This window comes from Odontesthes bonariensis, chromosome 2 (genome assembly GCF_027942865.1).
Source record: "Odontesthes bonariensis isolate fOdoBon6 chromosome 2, fOdoBon6.hap1, whole genome shotgun sequence".
NCBI classification, from domain to species: Eukaryota; Metazoa; Chordata; class Actinopteri; order Atheriniformes; family Atherinopsidae; genus Odontesthes; species Odontesthes bonariensis.
Window position 1 is genome coordinate 9,116,876 of NC_134507.1, and position 22,698 is coordinate 9,139,573.

The window sequence follows — 22,698 nt, forward strand, 5'->3', positions numbered from 1 at the left end:
TGTTTGTACAGAAGATTAAAAATTTTATTAAACACAACTGCTTGTGAGAGCATGGAAAGAACCAAAACAATATAAAAATCCAAAACATATTTACATCTATAATAAAACATGCAGAGTAACCCATATTTTTAGTGGTGAATTTTAAAAATACTGTCATGTCATTTAAAATAGGGTTTGTGCAAAGACACTGGGTGGCATTTCAAGTTACAGGAGCAATGAGATGGCATGATGTAGTCGTGGATTGACCTATAAATCAAAGTATCAACACTGACGTTGGTTTCTTCTTGGGAGTGCTAAATTGTGGTGACAAAAGCGCGCATGCCTGCTCATTGATCCAGCCTTGTAGAACACCCCCATGCTACCTCTGGATTTAGGGTAAAATTAAAAAGAGGTCAAATACACTTCTCATTTTGCTTGTCAAAGTATTTCATAGACTAATTCCCTCAAACGACTCTGCCCGGGTTAACACAGTATGTGAGGGCCAGCTGGGCTCCTGACTGAGACCCCTTCAATAAAAGCAGGAGACGAAGAAGAGGTCACAGGCAGACACGAACGACGGTAGCTGCAAAACAAACTCCAAACATTAAGTGTAAAAACATGAGGCAACAGACAGCCAGGATGGGTTTTTTTTTCCAGACCTCACAGGGGCACTGAAACCCATCCTTCACTAACACATCATCCCTAAGGAAAAGAAAAGAGAAGAAGCAACCCTTCTCTCAACTTTAGGTAGTGGTTTACTTTCAAAACGAACACAAACGCTTCACCTCAAAACCAAAGTGTGTCCCAATTTGAGCTACTCTGCATATAAAACCACATGAAAGTGCATTACAAAGTGAGGGAAATGTACGAGAAATCGCATACCTAATAGTGTTCGCATTGTTAACTTCAAATTGATGAGCTCTAGAAACATATTTGGCATTTATGTCAAGAAGTAAAAGGTACACTATTTGTGCTTTCAATTTAGTGGAAGGGAGGTTTGCCATTCACAATAGTATATCTTGTATATATTTATATACAGTAATACAAAAAAAAAAAAAAAAGAAAGCCAGCCTATCAAAGCTAGTAAGTCTTCACTATATATAAAAAAAAAAAAAAAGCAACAAACTCATACAGAAGGCCCTCTGTCCAAAGGTTTTTCCTATTGCAAAAGTTTCACGTTAACACTATTCAGGGAAGTACCATCAAACCTAAAGCACACCTACAGACACACAGGCAGTGACTCGGACATCTGGAGAGAGTCCGCACACTCGTCGTGGCATTTTAAAAGCAATTTAACGCTCGCACGGCGCTCTACCCCACGGTCAAAGCATGGATCAAGTCAGACAAACTCATTCTTTATTGTTTTTGTTTTTTTTTTCCACCCCCCACCCACTCAACAGGCTCACAATACTCAAGCTCCGACACTTTCACTATGTTTCAGTTCAGCCGTGGTGACGCTGGACTCAAAAGACACTTGGTTAGGATTGACACATCTTAAAAATTCCGGTGTTGACATGTGGCCAAATACGGAGCGCTAACGGGTGCAACTTGCAAAAAACCAATAACTCAGTAATCTTAATACTGATCTCCACAGGGACCACAGACACGATAAATGCACAATTCTTAAGTTTTTCAGTATGACAGACTACTAAGTTTGGCCGAGCCACGAGGTCTCTGCGAACACAAAGTTTGGCACATCACCGCACAGTCCGTAACTCGCTAAGTTTTCTGCAGGTCAGCCAGTACGTCCAGTCAAACACGAGGTGGCCACGTTTACCAGATATACTCCGTTCCCCCTGAAATCGCTCCAAGAAGGCCGAAATACGACGTAAGACATCATTAAGCTGCAACTAAATTTGGTGTTCAGCTGTTGGGAGTTAAAATAAGTCGTTACCCTGCTTCTAACTGCTCCTTACTGTACGGTCTGAGTGTACATTAACAACAATGTCAGCACTTTCAATGACGAGGTTACAAATGAGATTTCAGCTACATTCTAATACGTTGCTTGAGTTTTTTTTTTTTCTTCTTGAGTCGCTTCAGTGTGCTTCAAAGCAACGAGGCAAAAAAAAAAAAAGAACTGCCCGCTCCTTCCAATAAAAACTTACTTTTTTTTTTTTAAAGAAAGTAAAGGGACGAGTAAGAAAACCGAGCACTGACTTAGAAGAAAAAGGATTCCATCTAAATTCACAGCAATATTCCAACTTTGAACGACAAAACACAAACACGGTCTGCAACAGTCTCACACACGCCACTGCACATCACCACCACACGCCTCCATTGTCTATAGAGTAACAATAAATGTAGGATTTCACAGAAATAATAACATGTTAACAAAAACAAAGTGCAAACACAGCTGCCGTTTTCGAAATGTGGCAATTTGTCGAACGTGCCTCAAAATACCTCTGAGGCGGTAGCACAAATCTTACAAAATAGTACTTGTTCTTTATGTAGTGTGTAAAAAAAAGAAACAACAACACCCAACAACACCAAAAAACATCAAATAGGCAATGTGAAATTTGTGTGTTGAACACGTGGTTGTGAGTCAGTACGATTTCCACAGGAAAACTATTACTGTTAGGTGGGGGGAGGGGGGGCTGTAGGCTTTTTCTTCAAATTCTCTGTAGCCTCTGGGTGAGACAAGTGCAGCTGAGAGTCTGGTGGGTGAGTGGATGGCGGCCGGGGTCACACCGGCTTAGTGTAACCAAAGATTCCCACCGGGAAGTGCTTGACATGCGTCGGCCACTGGGCAGCGAGCTGGAAAAACTTGACATCGTTCCACTCCACTCCGTCAATGGTGACTAAGGAGCACGACAGAATCGAGAGTTAAACGCATGTAAAAGCGCCGCACATTATGAATGACATATTTCGCAGTGTGCGACATCACCACCAGATGGCAGTGCAGCTTCATCTGCGTGGGGCTCACCTCTCAGCATGGTGTGCTGGTGCTTGGCTGTGCAGATCAACCTGCTGATGCCGTCGATCACTTGGCTTTTAGAGTCCAGCTCTTTCTCCTTGGGCTTCTTGCTAAGAAATATCACTGAAAAAGAAGGAAGAGTGAGCTGGGTCAAAAGCGTAATTCGTTCCCAAACTACCTCTTTAGACTCGCTGCGGAAAACTTGACAAACCAGAACCTCTGAGTGAATCGCATACAGTATGAATGCAAAAGAAAAGTGTCTGTTTCTTTGGGGGGATGGGCTTAAAAGTTCAGGGCAAGAGAAAAAACAAAAGGACCCGAGTCAGCCACATTCCGCAGCGTACCTTTCTTGTAACCCTTCTCCTTGGTGACCACAGTCATGGCCATGCTGTGGGGGGGGGTGAGTTCCCCTCCGCTGGGCAGGCGGCTGACTTGCAGTGAACGGAAGTTGCTCTTCAGGGTGTTCTTCAACCCCACGTCTCGCTTCTCTCCCTCTTTCTTCTTCTCTGGGCCTTGCCACGTCCAGTAGTCCACCTGGAGCCCCATCACCTCACTGCCCGAACATGGAGATCTAAACACAAAAAAGAAAAAAGGGGGGTGGACTTAAAAACAGTGCTAAAAGGCAGCAGACTTCTTTTTTAAAAAGCTACTTTAAAGGGAGGGAAATGGGACGTTTTTGCTGAAAGGCAATGCGAGTCTTGTACCCTGCTCCAGACAGGGCGGTGGACACAGAGGGAGACTGTGGGGGGGTGCTCCCTATCTCTTTTCCATACGGGCCAGCCGCTGGGGGCGTTGAGGAGGTCAGGATGCTTGTGTTGCCTCCCATCGCATCGTCCGAGTCCACTTTTAAATTGGGAGAAAAAGGAAGTCATGCACAAAACCCAAAGGGATGATAAAACTCACAAAAACATGTAGTTTATAGTACACGTAAATAGTTTCCATAAGCATGTAACTGAGGAAAATAACTCCAACTGCATCCTAAAAGGCACACAACTGATTAAAAAAAAAAAAAAAAAAGTAAACTTTCTTACTTGAAGTTGAGAGGCTTTGCTCTACGATGCCAACTTTCACAACCTGCAACATGGGAGAGGTCTCGGTGTCAAACATCAGGAAAAACAGAAAGAGTCAAAAGGTGTTCGGCACCTTTCGAATGGAAAAACTCATTCTTACCCCAATAAATGGCACGAATTTCTGACTGGAGTCCTCGTCAGGGCTGTGGACAAAGAGAGTGAAAAGTCTGTGAGGACGACGAGAGGCGGGTTGGAACATTTCAACACTCCAGAGGTGCACACAAACACTCAAAGGTCCTGAAGGGAAGATGGCTGTGGGGGGGGGGGGGGGGGGGGGCCTGCGCCATGTCCCACCGCAGAGGGAGGGGCACATGACCGGCTCAGGTGGAATGGGGGTATTCTCGGGGTCACGTTACAATGAGATGGATGAGAGGACCGCTCCTTACAACCTGAACTAGAGGGACTGGCGGTGGGAGGATAAGAGATTTATTTTTGGAACGCCATTAAAAGCGACAGTTGAGGCCCAGCTTGACACAATCCCTTTCAAGTCTTATGCAAGCGACCTTTACAACCGTACATGCGGCTCCCCACATTTATCAACACCTCTATATCCGAATACGCTCTCAGTCATGTTACACATCCCAATTTGGAGATTTAACCATTTGAGCACCGTCATCACAAAGCAAGAACCCACTCAGACTGAAAAAGCTAGACCAACAACACGAGTCTCTGGGACTGGGTGATACGCCCTGGGATTTTCAACTAGAAGGAAAACATCAGGTCTTCACATCATGAGCTGAGACGAGCTTCCAAACAGAACAATTCCATAGAGGCAAATCATACATCATGTTCGACTACCAATCCTTTGGAAATGTAAGCGCTAGTGTTTTTTTTTTTTTTATTTTTTTATTCAGACCCATGGGTACATGAAAAACATATCACGTTTCAGTAGATTTCCTGGATTTTAGTCCCAATTTTAATCTTTGACCTAATTTCACATATTTTGTGTGTCACTTTTGGTTTTCGTGTTGGTCTAATAGCGTTTTCATCCTCAGTCTAAACGGGGCCTCCATCAGCAAGCTTTTTGGCTCTTTCTTTAGTCTGCGGCACAGTTCCGCTGTGATGACTGTGAATGTTTCTCTTTGGATTTGGAATATTGCTCTTACAATCATTTGAACTTTAACGAGGCCAACTTTGACATTGGAAAAGAGCAAATTGACCAGTTCCAGAGCAGGATCAGATTTCTCACCCACATCTCACCCAAACAATTCATCTTTAGATAAAACATTAAGAAATGAAAAGCAAAGGTTAACTGAATTCACAGCGAATGATGGTGTTGTCCGGGCAACAAAACTGCTTCCTTGTGACTTCCTTGCTGCTTTGGCCTTGAAGCAGTCAAAGCAAAGCTACCCCGTAAAGGTTTCGTCAGTTATGTTGTGAGTTTTAACATCACCCGTGATATCGATCGTGGTCGCACATCACAACACCAATCGGTTTAGCAGAGATTAGTTTTAAAGGTTGTTAGGCAAATATTCACTGCAACGACACAGAGGACAGAATAAAAAAAAAAGTCACACCAAACTAGAGGTCACAGTGAGTATCGAGTGTGAAAAAGGGAAATGTTAAGACACAGCAAGGAGCTCAGGCCAAATGGAGGAGGGAATTAAAGGAGGGCAAAACAAAACACGAGTTGAGTTAGATACCTGATATAAAAATCAAAGTACAAACTTCTTTTCCTTGAAAGCAAATCAAAGAGAAAAAAAGGGGGGGGGGGAAAGGAATGCGACAGTGTTAAAACTGCGTTGGATTTAATACCTTCTAATGACGAGGGGGAAGGGTTTGGTCAAACTTCAAAAAGGAAACAAGCAAAATGCACACAGAAATGCAATGACTGTCCGCTAAGTGAGTCTGCGCCTGTGGCAACGAGACCGCCAGACAACTGGGCTGGGAAATTAATCTGCCAGTTCCATTTTTATTGGTTAAACATATCAACCATAAATATTTGTTTTACTGAGCAAAAAGTTTGCATATCAGCAAAGTGAGCCCAATGTGGAAACTGTGCAAATGATTCTCATTACAGATCCCAGCAACTTGTGAGCGCTTGTCTCGCGTATGTGCCCATAGCCACATGCCGGCATGCATAGTCGTTCAAAAAAAAAAAAAAAAAGTCCCTCATGCACTTTAGCTGATATTTACATGAAGATCTGTAGTCCTAAAGATAGGTTGACCTTTTCACGGCCACATTAGTTCTAAAACTCATTCTTAGAAGAGAAAGGAAAAAAAAAAGACATTCATATCAGTAGAACCTATTGGAAATGAACGCAAACAAAAGATTTAGAGCTCAGAAAGCACAGATACACACATGCATAGACACACAAATCATATGCTGAGTATGAATATGCTTAAATCCCAAGAAGTCAGAGTTGGCTTACCTCTTCTGTTTGTAGGTGAGCATGGCCTCTGAGATGGGGAACTGGTGGGAGACGTTGGCACCGGCCAGGTACTGAATGACTCGTCCTGCTACATCTATGTTATCTGCAGGGAGCCCCGGGACAGGTGTTACAAACACACCTCTGCTGTTTAACGTCTAATTAACAAGTCACAAGACAACTGATGCCCATGCTAATTTTAACATATCAGATTACAGGGAGCGCGAGCGTGAATCATTTACGCCCCGCTGAATTAAGGCGACAGGGAATGATGGGCGTTAAATGTCATCGCAGTGCGGGTTAAATCAGCCACACGACACGCTAATACACACACACACACACACACACACACACAAACACACACATATGCACGCAACACACGAGAGACTGTGTTGCATGAAGCCTGGTATTCATCTTTGGCAGCCTTTTTTGGGATCTATTCTTTGTCAACAGTTTAAAGAAACCGTCATTTAGAATACAAACCCTCAAAGCCTTTTCTATCACAAAACCTGACTTCGGTGTTGGGACGACAGCTCCTGTTAGACAGGAGGAGGACCCATTGCTTTCCTGCACCTGTTGTTATTTTCTTTTTAATGACACCTTTTTGAGATTATTTAACGGGACGTGGAACACTGTGATTCTTGCACCTTTGAGGTTTAAACGAAGTGGACGAGGAAGCGAAAATTGGCGTTAATGGTCTTGTTGAGACAGAAAAAGCAATAATAGGGAATGAAACGGTACATGACATTGTATAGCATGCAGGGACGGGACAGCCCTCTTGTAAGGTAGGCTCTCCGTTTGCTTCTTGCTACAGTTGTTGCCCGGCCAGTTTTAGTTCCGTTTTGGCTAAAAAATTAAAAATTAAAAATTGAGTTGAGAAGGGAAGACTTGGGGAAATAAAAACAAGACAGAAGATGGACTTTATCGGGGGAAAACTGGATCGCACTGTTGAATGCAATATCTGCTAATAAATGAGCTAGTACTGCGACTAAATTCTGATTTCCTTGTTAAATCCAAACCCTACTTCTTTTGGCCAATTTATTAAAAATAACTAATTCTAATGATTTCAAGGCGTGCTTATTTTACAGAGTGACTATATTGATAATAAAGATGCGTTTTAATCTTGAAAGCCATTAAAAACATGTTTTTGGTTTTTTTACTTGAAGTGGACTTATGTTTAGCCTTTGGTTACAGGGAGGAGAAATGGACTGCCACGTGATTCTCAAATCTAACAGAAATAAACAGATGGATGATGCATGTGTTTTTCTTTTGGTTACCTGGATTATTTCTCCACTTTTCTACTTTACTTGGAAGAGTTATGAAGCCACACAATTACACATGTGCAAACACAGAGAAAACATTTTCAAACATGCAGCATAATCTGATTTTAAAAGGTTTTGGGCGTTCGTGTTTTAGTGAGACTTGGTGAGATTAGTTTTTTTTCCCCCTTTTTCAGGGGGGCTGCGCGTTAGACATGCAGGCTTGCTTTTCAGCCAGGCAGCAGAGCGACACGTCCTACCTGAGGCAGGCCGCTCTGTCCTGCAGAACAGCTCCCTCCACGCAGTGTCCATAAAGATGTTGTTGAACCGACTGTCAAAAGAGGCCACGTACTTTGCAAGCGGGTGAGAACCTGTGTTAAAGTGCAGAGAAAAACTTTGTGTGTGGGGCGAAAAAAACCCCAAAGACTTAACATTTAGAACCTTTTTGGCTGAAGTTTGCACTACATTCCAGTCGACGTACCAATGGGGATCACCAGGAAACGAATATAACTCAGCCAGTCAGGTGTCTTATTGGCCAGCTGCTCCACAAAGAACCTCAGGATGGTGCTGAGGTAACTCTGGTCGCCTGCCACTGCCACCTTCATTGTAGTGGGTGTCTGCGCATTGCAGTTACAGCTGCATGGGTTAAGATAAGGAGAAAGGAAGTGAGTAATAAAGAGTAAGACAAAGAGCCGAACTTATGAGAAATGTGACTCAGATGGGGAGTGAGAGAGTCTGAGAGAAAGTTGTCCATCTTGATAGAATTTTCCAGCTACAATTCCAGCCTCACCTTTTTTCAGAGCCAGATTATGTCATTGGTTAATATTTATGATAGTGGGTACTTGCAAGTATCTGCAAGACTTCTTCCAGTGAACGCAAACACTGCAGGAGCTTTTAGATCCTAATCAAACAATGGCAAACATGACATACATTTCCTCCTTATAAAGGGTCTGAGAGGCAAAGAATAAAACTCAACTGCAGTCAGTTTATCAGGATTAATGAGATAAAAAGGTTTCGTGGAGCTGTCTTCACACAACATTCAGAATTTTTGCAAAATCATAATTCATTGCAATATGCATATTAAACTTTGAGGCAAGATGCCTCTATCTTGTGTACTTCCAGTGTCAACGTTAAAATCTTCCAGCCAAATAAGTTGGGCTGTAGCGATACACGAATCTCACGATACGATACACAGCCAACGATTCGATACACTTACATCATTTTCTGAAAAAAAAGGGACAGCGTGATTTGACATGAATCGTCGCTGATTGGACTGGTGGTCCGTCCTTTGAAGCGGAAGGACAAGACCGCCGGACAAACAGAAACAAACGTGAGAGCTATGCACTTTATATAACATTTTTATGAACTAATTTATCTCAGTTTTGTAGAATGTGACCCCCTGGCATTGTATTGTATTATATTAATGTTTTGACTAATTGGAACGTCTGACTTTTCAATAAAGTTTGCTTTAAAATAGATAAATAAATAAAAATAAAAAATAATAATAAAAAGAAATAAATAATAAAAAGAAAAAAATAATAATTAAAAAAAAAAAAAAAAAGAAAAAAAAAAATCAATACTCGTGGCCGAAAAATCGATACTTTATCGGGAAGCAAAATATCTATATAATCGCAGTATTGATAAAATTGCTCAGCCCTACAGCTAAGGCTATGACAGCACTGAGCAAACTGAGTGCATGGCTCTGTGTGGCGTGACCCCAGCTGGAGGCTTCAGGTTAAAAGGGGGAGCAGGTGTGTTAAATCTTGACAAGTTGCACTTCAGCTGGTTTAAGGAGAACACCATCTTAAGAGTAGAAGTATAGCAAAACACAGCTTGAGGCGAAGACAGCCGAGGGGACGGATTGCGGAATAAGAGAAGAAGGCTGAAACTACAACCCATCACAAGAAAACAGGCACATTGTCAAAGAATGGGTGTAGACAGAGAGCACCTCAGCAACATGAGCAATAGAGCCCTGGAATTCTCTGGCGAGGAGCCACCATAAACACACACAGTTTAGCGAGGAGCAGTCCAAGGCAACGGGAAACAAGATCACACACTTTGATGGCTTGTGTCATAGAACCAGAGCCTGTGCATGTATGTACGTGACTCACAATCTCTGGATGCGTGTAACGATGGTGTTGAAGGCAGCCTGAACATCGGCAGCAGAGCACGTGGAGACAATGGGCTGGCCCTGTTTATGGAGCAACTCGGCTACATACTGCACAGAAACACACATGAGAGGGACACGATGAGTTAATGGATATACAAGACGCAGAGCTGGCCGGGTTGGAAAGAAAGCAGGAGAAACGTGCTACAGCAGCCAATAAGTCAATTTAAACCGTGTGTTTTATGTTTGGTCCATTTGAATGCCATAATGTCAGCAACAATGGAAGCCTGAAGCATGGCTAACGAGTGAGCCCCATTCTTAATGACTCTTGTTTTTAAATCGCATGTTTGAACAAATGACAGTTAAATACAATTATGAAGCGTCGCGTATGGAAAAACACGCACCTGTCCTTGCCACTCCGTAGTGTTGATGAGAATGATGCTCTCAGGGAGGCGTTCATCAGAGATGAGGATCTGGTTTAGCTGGTCGTACACAGACTTTCTGGGAACCTTGGAGAGCAATGAGGAGCAGAGCGAGACACTTCAGTGAGCACGGCAGTAAAAGAACAGAAAGGGGATGCGATACCGTCTCACACGTGAGTGACGTTTACCTGCGTTATTAGCCGCGACTCCGGGGAGCACTCACTGTCTATGCTGCTGGTCCTGTCGCTCTGGGCCTTTGAGTTCTGTCTGTCTTTCATGGAGGTGCTGCGAGGACGTCGCTGCAGCTTGTTTTCCACTTTACTGAGAATGTGAAACGCAGAGAGCTCAAAATACATGACAGATGGAGCACGGAGCCCAGTGAACCGGTCATGAGACGATATATTTAAAAAAAAGGGAAACATTCAGAATATCACATCAAAGAAGACACGACTCCTGTCTAACTTGTGTATTAAGCTCAGATGTTATTCAATGGTGAATGCCAGTGAGTGTTATTTTCCAGATGTAGTGATGAGCAGTTTACCTGGGAGACATGTGGTTCTGGGACTCTGTCTTGTAGAGCTTGCCAACACTGCTGGTCACCCGTTCAGTGTTGACATCCCAGCTGTTTACCTCCCCTGGACCGGGTGCACTGTCGTCAATTTCTGGCTCCTGAGCCTTGGGGGGGGGCGCAAACAAAAGTCTTGTGTGAAAGGATGGTTTAGGGAGCACGACCCGTCAGAGAGGCCAGAACTTAACCCCACTGAGGATCTCTGGAATGCGCTGGAGAAGACTTCACGCAGCTGTCCGACTCTCCCATCATCAATAATCTTGGCGAAAAATGAATGCCACTCTGGATGGAAACTAATTTAGTGACATCGTGTAAGCTTATCCGAGCGATGACACAGTGAATGAGCTCCGAAATCAAAGCTAAAGGAGGCCCAACAAAACATCAGCGAGTGGCTTTTTCTCCTGCCCGGGCAGCGAGTAACTGTGAGACTTCCAGGCTAAATCTATCCTGGCATGGAGCGTGTGTGGCTCCCTGAGAGCACCCCCTCTGATCTCTTGGTTGGGACTTTCAAACATGAAATATTAACAAGTCTACAAGACAAATAAAATCATCCAAAACAAATGCAAAGCAACCACGAAGACACACAGAGCAACATCAAAGGAAGGCATCTTGTATAACAAGCTCCAGAGGCCTTTTATTCGTCTATGCCAAGTGTCTCGCGTCTTGACCCAGAAAAGCGGCACTAAAAAAAACATAAGAATTTGTTAATTCATGTTGTTTTTTTCCCCTTTTCCTGAAACCGGCTCTCCATCGTGAGTCCCCGAGCATCCCAGAAACTGTGTCATGACAGCTCATACCTATACCGAATGTTCGTGTCTGTGGCAGACAAGAAAAATAGATTCAAAAGCCTTAAAAATTTAATTCGAAACATTTGAATACCTCCTCTGTCTGTTGTTTAAGAATCTGCAGATAGAATGTGTCGTGTCTCATCAAACTAAGCCGGCGCTTCTTTCTGCAGCGAGCGTTTTAAAAAGAGTCAGAGGAGTGGAGGCGCAGCACAAAGTTAGGAGCTGCAGGCCTGGGGAGGAAGTGTCCTTAGTTTTTGAAACTGGAGATAATGAAGCAGGAGCACCCTGACGGAGGAGATAAAGTCTTGGTATCTTTGCAGGTGGCTGAGGAAACATTGTTCCTGCAGATTCGATATTCACTTCAAATTGGGTTAGTGGAGCGGCGCGCTGAGACGGCTGCCTTGTGCTCAGAGGGGGAGCGGCGTTCGAGCCGAACAAGGTTACACTGACCCGACAGCACAAAAACAACAACAAACAGTCCTCATCAGTCAGACGTGATCCGGCATGGTGCTGCCTTGTCTGCTATACTAATCCATAATGGATGACTGTGCTGTTTGGTTTGCCTGCCCTCGCACACTCCCTTTCTTTTTCCTTTTCTCTCAGAAAAGACCCGTGGGATGGCACTCGAGAGAACGGGTTCGGGGGGTTGAAAGAGAAAAATGTGAGCATGAGAATGCTCAAGGGGATTCGGTTGAAATGATGTACTGCTGTTCTAAAAACATACCCCGACAGTCGTGTCTGTGGTGCTGTCATCTTGGTATCGGCCCCCTTGCACTTTACATCTGTCCACAGTTAGAAAGTCTCCACTCTGCAGGGTAAACACACGCGGCCACAGGTTAGATCATTTTAGCCATGGAGGTCAGTTCTCTGGTGAAAATGAATGCCAACATCTTACAGCTAGAAAGTGAAGCGGTCGGCTCGATGTCCTCAGCTCTCGATGGCTACTCACACATGAACCCCAGAGGAGAACAACTCGCACATTTATGTGCTCAGATTCACTCCACTAAAAGGTGTTCAAATGAATTTTGTAACATCTGGTTTAATTTATTTCACTCTCAGATCAAAGACATTCCTTTTTGGCAGCGAGACATGTTTATGGCGTTGCGCTGAAACACAACAAAATGGAGGGATATGGCAGTCTGAAAGGCTCTGGGCCATTTTTATTACAAGCTAAAATGGATTCCCAGATATTTATAAACAGCTTTCGCTCTCCTGCTATCAGACTCGCCGTGTTTCTCTTTCTCTGTTCATGTTGTCCTAATGGCCCATAAATCTGTGAGTAGGAGCTGCGGACTGCTACATCCGATCTCCTCTCGGAGCATGGCAGCAGAGCTGCGTCTGTGCAAGTGCAAAGATGGTGGCGGAAAGGTCGTCTGGTGTCGATCACTATAAATACTGAAGGCCTGCAGGGGTGGATGGGGTGAGGACTTAAGTCTCCCCATCCTTTTCTGCTGGTGGCTGCATTGCGCTCATGCTCAGTCTCGCCCGTCTTATCTTTAGGAATCCTTGAATTACAAACAGCACAGAGGGCTGCCAGATATTCAAACCGTGGAGCAGTTCTTTTATGTAACACTGTTTACAGAAAGGAATCTCAAAGAATTGAGATACTACTTTGTAAGTAAACAGTGAGGCTCACAAAAGGCAAGTGTGTTCATAGAGTGCCTGGTGATCAACTTACAGGACACGACAACTCTCTCTGCTGGCTTTTTTGGCTGTGTATGCTTCCAATCTCTGTCTGGGAGCTGGAGTGGGACATCCCTTCAAAAAAGGGCCTGAAAACAGACACACAATTTAGAGTGATAGGAAATTAACAACATGAAAAACACTTCTTGCCTCCAAGAAATAAGGGAAAGACCCAGAAAGATCAAATTTATTCAAAATAAGCTCAGATCCTCCTAACTAGAAATAGAAAATAGACATTAATTTAGGACTCTTGTCCATCTCGAACATCACAAAAACATTCAAAGAATTGTCTGGGTAAATCACGTAAATTTTGCGAATAATAACATGAAAGCCAAGGAGAATTGAGAGTTAAGAAACCTAAAGCCCAGTCAGTGAAAAAAAGTCTGGAAGTTTGGCTTGGAGCTCCTTGGAATGTGTAAAACAGAGGTTTTGAGACAACCGCAGTGTCCTAGGAATTAGTTCCTTAGGATTAGGAACTACTGATTTGCATAAAGCTTAATTAAAATATCTTGTTTATCCATAAGTTCAAGGTCAACAAACGCTAAATGGATGAATCTACAATATGCAAATCATCGCAGAGCCCCGGTGTCCGTAGCAGGATATTATGGAGGAAGCGACTACCCTGCATGATGTGGCAGGAAAATGCCCTTAAACACTGAAGTAAACCTACGACAGAATGACTTAAAACTAAGAAAATATGTGGTCCAATCACAGCCTGAGCCTTAACCCAACGGAGAATCTGAACAAGGCCGAGCACAGCTGACATGCTCAGTATATGGAAGAGATGAAGGAGCTCTGAGAGCCTGTTACCTTAAAACACTACCAGCGACTAAATCAAAGGGTTCTTTTACTTTCATCACCATCAAGAGAATATTCAATGCCCATTTTCAGTACTGACAGAAAATACTGGATTCATCTGTGTTTGCAGGTTAAGCACACTGTTAATTAATGAGACTTTTTCTTACCACTGTAGGTACGTATTATTTCAGCAATATTTCCCAACATCACTCTTGGTTTCATACAAGCTGTTGGCTGTAACGACTTAAAATGTAAAGCCGTGATAACATTTATGAAAGATGGCTCTTGACGGAAACAGCTGAGCACAAACATACTTGAGTTTGGGCTTTGGAGTGCTCAGCACACTCTCGTTGTCCTCCATCTCTGGCCCACTGTCGCTCTGGTTGTACACCTCCAGACTGTCGTAGAGCAAGTCCAGATCCTCCTCCACCTCCTGGGTCTGGTCCACTGGGTCAGAGTCCAGTACCTGCCACACAGGTTAGACCCATTTTCACAGCACTGTAACCAGGGATTTGTCATTATGTTCGTGGATTAAAGAGGTGCAGGAAGCAACTGTTGATTTGCATCAGCTAATCGTGGCCACATCCAGACTAATGGAGCTTAAAGAATGAACAAGAACAATGAGGGTCATAAAATGAGAAAATCTATATTAAAAAAAAATAAAAAATCTAAGCAATAAAATACATCCAGAGCTCAAGCTCTGTGCAACGTAATTAAAAAGGTAAGTGAGTGATAGAGGAGATCTAAGGTGCTGCACAGTGGGAATGTATATCATAGGAGCTGCACACAGGCAGGCTTGCGGACTAATCAGGTGATTAATGCCACTCCATAAGAGCAGGAACTGGCAGGGAGCAGATAAACACAGTCTGTCCCCTCTCCTCCTCCTGGCTATGTATTTATAGAGATGTAGCCTTGCACTCTTCCCAGCCACAAGGAAGAGATTAGTTACAGGGAACGTGATAAAAGATCACTGGACCACCTGGAGCTTCCAGAACCTTCCAGTTAAACACAGCCCTTATAGTCCAGAGGTTGCTGTAAGTGTCATTAGGTAAAATCCCTCACACAGTACTTGGTCAAAGTGTTTTAGATCCCATATAAGCCAAAGGAGGGAGTAGAAAGTGTGCCTATCTTTGTTCCTCCTACGGATTTGACTGTTTAATGGTAACTACTATCATTCTCATGGCTTAATGCAGATTATGTACTCATGGACATGAAGAGGTTGCTGCAATCAACTGGCCGACCTCCTTCTGGTGACCTGATGACAAGCCATTATGCAAAACCAAAGTATTTAAGAAGAGAAAAACCTCAATAGAGCATCAGTCATCACATTTATGGTTTCTACATGTAAATACCATCAATGGAAATGTATGAATCAGACATCCATGAGCACCGAAGTAACGCAGCCTGCCACCATAATGATTTCTGTACCTCTGTTTTGACAGAGGTCCTTTCTTTACTGGCTTCTCCCTTTCAGTCAGGAGCACAATGGCTGTGATGTAGCTATATGCTTTTCAGTCAGTCAGTACTGAGATTATTCTCTGCTGCCCCAAGGGCAATTTAATAACTGCAAGTGACACAGCTGACTAGGTGGAGACTTCATAACAGATGGGCTGAGAAAGTCCCAGAAGATCGCAGAGGAATGGTTGCAGTCCACTTTTGCGTCGACACTGAGCTTGTTCATGCGGGCGCCAGTCCACACAAAAACAATCGACTCACCTCATCTGTAACCTTGAACCTCTTCAGCAAGGCCACAAATTTCTGCTTGAAATTAGGTTGCTGTGAAAAAAAAAAGAAGAAAAAAAAGTCAAACACGCAAATAAGAGAAAAAAATACTGACTGAAAAAGGAAAATATGAGACATTTACAGAAGCGTGACAGCTGGGACCGGGCTTATAAATTCTCCCAGTTAGTGTCCACTGGATTACTCATTCTATGTAAAGGCCATTATTATCAGTGCAGTGAACCCACAGTAGTCATTTACACGCTCATCCAACTCGTCCTAATGGCTTGAACAAATGGAACATAGCGTCTTCTTTCTCTTAAAAGCTTCTGTACCAGTACACGCAGATCATAAGTTATTCTCATAGTCAATGATTGGTGAGCACACACAAAAAAAAAAGGGGGGGTGCAAAACTCACCCTGGTCATGGAGGTGGCTCGGATCATTTTCCTACGCGCTTTCTTGGGCTTCCGGACTTCATCGTCTTCGTCATAAAGATCCTGAAAAACGCAGAGGAGGCAGATGAAATACCTGCAATCTCAAAATGCAACTGATTCAAAATGCTGATTACACACATTTAATCTATAACAGAAAATAAATCATGGAGAAGGAACTCCAGTGAGAAGGAGCTTACAAGCTTACAGGAGCTTACATAGCTTTATGTATATGTACTGTTCTGCACAGGGAGTAGAAGAATTGTCACCTGGGCATGGACTGCGTCATCACTGGCCTCCTGCTCCGATGAGTAGCTGTCGTCATCGTCCTCCGAATAATTATCCATGTCTGGGGAGCGGTCTGAAAAAGGGCGGCCACAAACGTACGTAAAGATGTCAGAAATACTGGGAGCTATGTCTGGCATTTGTAGCAGAGAGATTAGAGAGAGGCACGCGCCGAAGAGCAATTCATTTTGAGTGAAGCCACTGAACATCAAAAATGTTTAAGCATACACTATACAACCATGTCAGTAACACTTTCAGGATATTCTACAACCCCTTATAGAAATCAAGGTGAGCCCAAAGGCAACTTTCCATCTTGTATGGATGAAGTTGCGAAACCTCTTCTCATATTTTGTTTCGTTTTTTCAGTAATGAATTGTTTTGACTGTACGCCAACGACAATGAACAAAGTATATGGGATAACACATAATTAAATGCTACATTTGTTTGCTAAAAGGTAATGCAAATTAGATTGCAGAGCTCTTTTGTGACCATCTATTCAATTCTAATTTTAATGACATTACAGCGAATAAAACGCATTATTGTTCTTGTTCAATGTCAAATTTGATCAGTCTGAGAAGCCCGATTTGGGAAGAGGCAGATTCACTGTATTTGACGGAAAAGGGTCAAATGAGGTGACAGAGGATATATCTTTTCTATTTTTCCTAACAGCTTGTTCAGACTTCCTTTTGCCTGTGAAACATCCTGCTCTGTGCTCCTAGGTGGAATCGATGCAATTCAAAACCACTGCACTGGGGAGAAAGATAAACATCTTTCCTTCCCTTCCTCTTCTCAGAGTGACACTAGTTTAATACTTGGTGTATGAGCTCATTTGTTATGTTTGAGCGGAATCCTTAATAACATCCAGAACAGAGAGGGATCAGGACAGCAGTGGAGAGGCACGGAGTCCGAACATGGCCCAATACTCCCCTGTCCAGAAATAGTGCAGTGTAAGGTAATAAGCCCTACATCTGTTCAACTCTCAAATCAACATTACAGCTATCGCTGAAGAGAATAACATATCCTTGGCCATGGAACGGCCTTGGATTAATGGAGTTTATTCTGTCCTCAGAAGGGAAATAGAAGCCATGTGGAAAGAGGCAAGAGAGAGGCCACAGCAGGGAGGGCTGCCTCTGGGGTTGGAGGCTGAAATGGCATGCAGGGTTTGGCTGAGTGGCACGGACACGAGCCTGTCTGACAGAGCCACGCAGGGGAGGCGCGAGATGGCGGTGCCCACCTGAAGTTTTGGTCTTGCGGCCAGCTTGTCCGCTCCCGTCCTCATGGTCGATAGGCTGGCTGGACAGAGAGTACACGCTGATCTCCGCCACGCGAACTGGCGCCTCTTTCACGTTGCTATGGAGACCTAGAATCTGTCCTCCGTCTGTTGGGTGTTGCATCACCTGGACATGGTTTAACACAGAAGTCTTGTTTCAAATCCCTCCTTTGACATGTCTGTGGTAAGATCGCGCAGAATAAATTCAGAGACACTGATTTCACCGGCTTCAGAATCGAGAACACATCGTGTCTTGCACAAATGCTCCGTCTATCAATCTTTCTGCAGACGCGTGATAAAGCACCAGGAAACCAAGACAGAAACATTGCATACGTTTTCAACAGTCAGGCAGGATGATGGAATTCTGTCTCTTCTCCGACCCACTGCTGACTCAATAGAGATTAAAATGGCTTCTGTTGCGCGGCTGCACGCTCACAGATTTACCGGCCGATTACAAGCTGACAGGTACACATTCTGTAAATAAATCTTCATTAGCACAATGCTGCTTTTCCAATTTGAATGCCTAAATGAGGCAAGCCAATCTGTACACATCCTCCAGTCCAACTGTGTAACCCAGTTTACACAAACTGTTTTGAATTAGAGAAAGGATGAGCTCTCATGCTAAGCTCTGTCTGGGGGGTACTTTCAATATCTCACTGGATGAATCGCTGCACAGGGAGCACACTCATTTTGCTCAACCACTGCCAGGGGTGCACTCGAATGCTCCATGCAATGCCCAATAAGTAGCTTCCTCCCCCACAATGCTCAGATAGTTTTAGAGGGGGGGTAAAATAGGGTTTACACCACAGCAGATGACAATGTAATTACCCGAGAGGATCCATCAATGCCCAATCTAGCCTTATTCATCGAGGTCTGTGGGCTTTTTTTTTTTTTTTTTTTATTGGTCATAGCAGCAAACAGTGAAACAGCACAGGAGCTGAGTGGTATTTTAAAATACAATAATGCATTAGTCTGGCTTCAGATGTCAATCAATTCCTGTCCTGGGGCCACTGCTGGAAAATAACTTTGGCTAAGAACGGACAGCACATCTGTTGCTGTGATTAGGAAAAAAAGAATTAGCACCTGTGTTATCCCAAATAAACATGACTCGCAAAATCGCTTTAAATCTCCATCTCATCTGCATCCAAACAGCAAACTAACAGCATCAAGAGGGATGCATTTTTTTGGTTCATCTATACCTGCTCTGTGAACTTCCAACCAAAACATAGGAGCGCTCAAGTTTGGTAAAGTGACTCAGGTAACAGCATAGCAGTAAGGAAAGCATGTCCTTTTTAGGTATTTAGAAAAATAAAGACCCTTTGATGGTCCAGTGGCCAAACATGAATAGTCCACTATAGGACTATAGAGCTTTAAAAACCCCAAAACAAACAAATAAAATCATACATCTCGTTTCCAAACAAGCTCCCAGTCCATCATTTCTACCACACAGCGCGGCTGAATGCGCCGTTTTTAGAAAAGTGCATATGAAAGCACCACCAGATGGTCTATCACTTCGAACAGTGCAGCCCTATGTGTGATGAGAATGAATCATCACAAATACTGTGTATCCCGGGAGGCTTTCTTCTCTGGCAACCAAGGCACGATAGCCATGCCAATCACTGTCAGAGAGGAATGCAATCGCAGGCTCGGGAACAAAACGACCCGTTCCCCAAGAGACAAGAGACGGCTGCCGACGAAACATTGAAAGGAGATGGGTGAAAGCGATGACCCAAGTTGAGGCACCGTGCGGTTACCTCAGCCATATTGATAACCCCGACTGCCAGAGTTTTGTAGCCCAGGATGGTGCGATTCTTGTAACGTTTTCTCCTTTGCAGCATAATCTGCAGTCTGTTGGCATCCCTCTTCAGAAAATGGGGGTACTGAAAAGAAGAGAAGAAGTCAGATCAACAATGCAGCCTGGATTACATATTTAACAGCCTTTAGAGGAAAACCCACATTCATAATTATTTCAGCACATTCCGTCCTTGTTATGCAGCCTCAAGACGGAGGAATAAATAAGTGAAAATACAGGATGTGCATTCAGCATGCAGTTTCTCCATTTTCTGAAACTGTATGTTACTTAAGCTCACGGTTAAAAAAACAAAAAAAAACAAAGACAAAACAAAAGTTTAATTTCAAGGCCAGTGCCACCAGCAGGATTCTGTTCACACTTTTCAGGTGTTCCTTTTTTTGGCGATTGTACCATGATGTTAGTTAGCCAACGAGCCAGCTCGTCAGTCAGCTGTGTCTTTGGTTTCTAAGACTGACTCAGAGGACTCCACTGGCTCAAGAGTGGAATGTTGTCTGTGCTACAAATTACTGCAACAGAATACAGCATTTAACACAGCCAAGCCAATTATCATAGTCATCGCACATGTGCATTAAGTTTTCTCCTTCCAACCCTTTTTTAATCACATCAGCTCCATTTCATCCAAAAGCAATTGGCACTTTTAGTCCCAGGGACCCTTTTTTTCAACATGTTTCTTTGTACTATGCTTGACTAAGATTCCAATGCAGTCTCCAACGCAAGTTACGTAAAGAATTAAACAAAATAGTGCACTGACATGAAAAAAAACCATCCTCGCTGCCCTTCTGCCTCTGAGGAGTCAGTGATCTACAGCACATAGACAGAAATGAACACATGGAAGTGTGCTTCAGCAGCAATCATACAAAAATGGCAACGCGGCACCATCCTCCATGCATGTGCTGTGGGATGTATTCTAAAACAAACCCAGTATCTCCGATTCGCTGCTTTTCTTCTCTCTCTCCTCATTCATTCCCCTGTTGGCTTGACAACCACAGCTGCACTTTCTCTACTGTTTAAATGAACTAAGTTTTAGAAATAACAGCATACACTGAAAGAAAAAACACCTTCGTGGGGGTAATTATATCTCCTGCTACTTTTATCAGACTCTGCTCCCTGTGGCGCAGGCAGTAGGACCATTCGAAGGTTCCAAGGTTCCTGATGTCGACATTTGGCTCAGGACTGAAGCCCATGAATTTCCCCACATTATACAAATGGGCATCCTTCCCATTTCAAAATCTGTAGTCAGAAAGTTGTCTCTTTCCACAAGAGACACGCTGTGCCTGACTTTCTGATCTTGATCTTTATATTAACTTTTCTTACCCTCGAGGTCTACAATGTTTTCAAAATATCGCCTTGTAAGTTCAGCTTTCACCAGTTAGTGCAAACTCATCGCTTCAACCTTCATGTCTAATAGAGTCAGACTTTCTTTTTTTTTTTTTTTTTAGGGTTCGCTCAGCAGCTGTTTTACTTTATGTCTCAAACGTTTGCTCAGATGATTCACCTTCTGTGAAACGAATACATTGCCAAACAATGCCATACAAACAGCTCATCAGTGGTTGTAAAACCAGTGTGGACACATACAAACACAATGGCAGAGTTTAAAGAAGACCGCTACACTCAATGAGTGGTGCACTATGTGTGTATCTCTTGGTCCCATCGGGCAGCCTCTCACATCAGACTGTTAAATATGCCGATGAACACAAAACACATAATGTAAACAAGAGGAGCAGCACGAACTGTCCATGGCAGCTGCTTTGTAATTCAAGGTAGTCTCAGGACAAACCTGTCCAGCTTGTGTGGTTCACAAATATAATGAAAGAAATAACTGCATGACTACATTCACTTAAAACACGGACACAGAATAACATGCTTATCTGTGACACACAACTGACCTGATTAAATCTGTTACATGCTGCAAGTAAGTCTGTATGAAAAAGAAGTTAACACTGAAACTCTTCAGACTGGACACCTGGGTGGATAATGGCTTCTGCGCAATCTTGCCTGTCACGTGACTGGCATATCTGTGTGAGAATTAACGGCCTGATGTCAGAGTGCTTGCCTGTAGTGAGAATGTGAGCTCCAGGTCGGTCTCCATCAGTCCACTGGGAGGAAGGACGTACTCGTTGGATCTCAGGAGACGCTTCGAACCCTGGAAGAAGAAGTAAAGCAAAGTTTCACTATAAGCACGCAAACGCTGTATGCAAAGCTTGTTTGAGGGTTAACTGTTCTAGCACTCATTCTGGTGAGAGTAAACGACAAGAAAACTGGTTTGCAAACTTAAATATTTAGGATCAAGAGATTTAAGAATAGAGAAAAAAAAAAATCATTACATGCTCATTAGTCTCAGGTTTTCTTTGGGAATAGTTCTCCAGGCTTCTTGAAAAACATTCGAAAGCTTCCTTTTGGATGTCGGCTGACTTATGTACCGTTGTTCGTTTAAATGATCCCACACCGCTTCATTAATGTTGAGGTCTGAGCACTGGGGAGGATTCCTCACTCCGTAAGAGCTGTTGCCATCGATTTACTCAAAGTTTCTTGTCATTTGGCATACCTCAGCCTTTTCTCCCAGTTTCGGTTCCTTAAGAAAGGCCTCCTGACAGCCACCTGTCTATGGAAACCATTTCTGGCGAGGCTTCAGTGAACAGTAGATGGATCAAATGAAGGACCGAATGCCTCTCTCAGGTCCTGTGTCAGGTCTTTACCGATTTCTTGAGGACCTACCCCTTCAGATACTGTTCTGATAAAGGTTTTTGCTATGTGCAGCAACAACACTCAATGATCCCTTAAGTTGGGCTACAAGAAATTCTGGCTCCTTGAAAGAACAATATGTAGAAAGAAGGTGTGGCTCAACACTCACAACACTTCATGTATCCTTCTTTGAAAAGCAAATGCTGCCCAAAAGAAATCGTGATGTACAATAAAATGGAAATGTACAGGTGGAAAGACGAGGGCAAGTTCAAATTCAATATGCTCCCAGCGGAACCAAACGGATGGAGACATATCGCACATCTTTGTTGTTTCTTACAGGAATGTCTATCCAGACAACAGGGACTGCGTGTGCGAGCCTTGTTTTAGTAACAGCCTGCTCCACATTCACACATTTATGTAGGTTCACACCTTAAGGCAGGCAAGAACAAACAGTCCTCTACGCGCTTTGCTGCTTTCAGTTTTGGATGAAGACTGTAGAACAGATATGTAGAAATGAAACAAACCTATAGGTGGTTTAA

At 43.4% G+C, this 22,698-nt stretch overlaps 1 protein-coding gene across 2 annotated transcripts in view; it reads right to left on the reverse strand.

The window, feature by feature from the left end:
- Positions 1 to 2: 2 nt before the first annotated feature.
- The window catches only part of LOC142390579 (phosphofurin acidic cluster sorting protein 2), a 44,618-nt gene continuing 21,922 nt past the window's right edge, over positions 3 to 22,698 (reverse strand). The window contains exons 3-25 of one of the 2 annotated variants that reach the window (XM_075476127.1): positions 21,531 to 21,620; positions 19,419 to 19,544; positions 17,629 to 17,791; positions 16,379 to 16,470; positions 16,095 to 16,175; positions 15,674 to 15,733; positions 14,272 to 14,423; positions 13,155 to 13,248; positions 12,201 to 12,284; positions 10,662 to 10,795; positions 10,309 to 10,441; positions 10,103 to 10,207; positions 9,703 to 9,809; positions 8,073 to 8,227; positions 7,852 to 7,962; positions 6,336 to 6,438; positions 5,607 to 5,639; positions 4,064 to 4,106; positions 3,925 to 3,967; positions 3,598 to 3,736; positions 3,238 to 3,464; positions 2,903 to 3,016; positions 3 to 2,777 (exon numbers count right to left, since the gene is read on the reverse strand). In XM_075476127.1, the coding sequence (XP_075332242.1) occupies positions 2,662 to 2,777; positions 2,903 to 3,016; positions 3,238 to 3,464; positions 3,598 to 3,736; positions 3,925 to 3,967; positions 4,064 to 4,106; positions 5,607 to 5,639; positions 6,336 to 6,438; positions 7,852 to 7,962; positions 8,073 to 8,227; positions 9,703 to 9,809; positions 10,103 to 10,207; positions 10,309 to 10,441; positions 10,662 to 10,795; positions 12,201 to 12,284; positions 13,155 to 13,248; positions 14,272 to 14,423; positions 15,674 to 15,733; positions 16,095 to 16,175; positions 16,379 to 16,470; positions 17,629 to 17,791; positions 19,419 to 19,544; positions 21,531 to 21,620 (2,505 nt within the window). In that variant the 3' untranslated portion in view covers positions 3 to 2,661. The remainder of the gene's footprint in view (positions 2,778 to 2,902; positions 3,017 to 3,237; positions 3,465 to 3,597; positions 3,737 to 3,924; positions 3,968 to 4,063; positions 4,107 to 5,606; positions 5,640 to 6,335; positions 6,439 to 7,851; positions 7,963 to 8,072; positions 8,228 to 9,702; positions 9,810 to 10,102; positions 10,208 to 10,308; positions 10,442 to 10,661; positions 10,796 to 12,200; positions 12,285 to 13,154; positions 13,249 to 14,271; positions 14,424 to 15,673; positions 15,734 to 16,094; positions 16,176 to 16,378; positions 16,471 to 17,628; positions 17,792 to 19,418; positions 19,545 to 21,530; positions 21,621 to 22,698) is intronic. The other variant, XM_075476137.1, reaches the window with a different exon arrangement.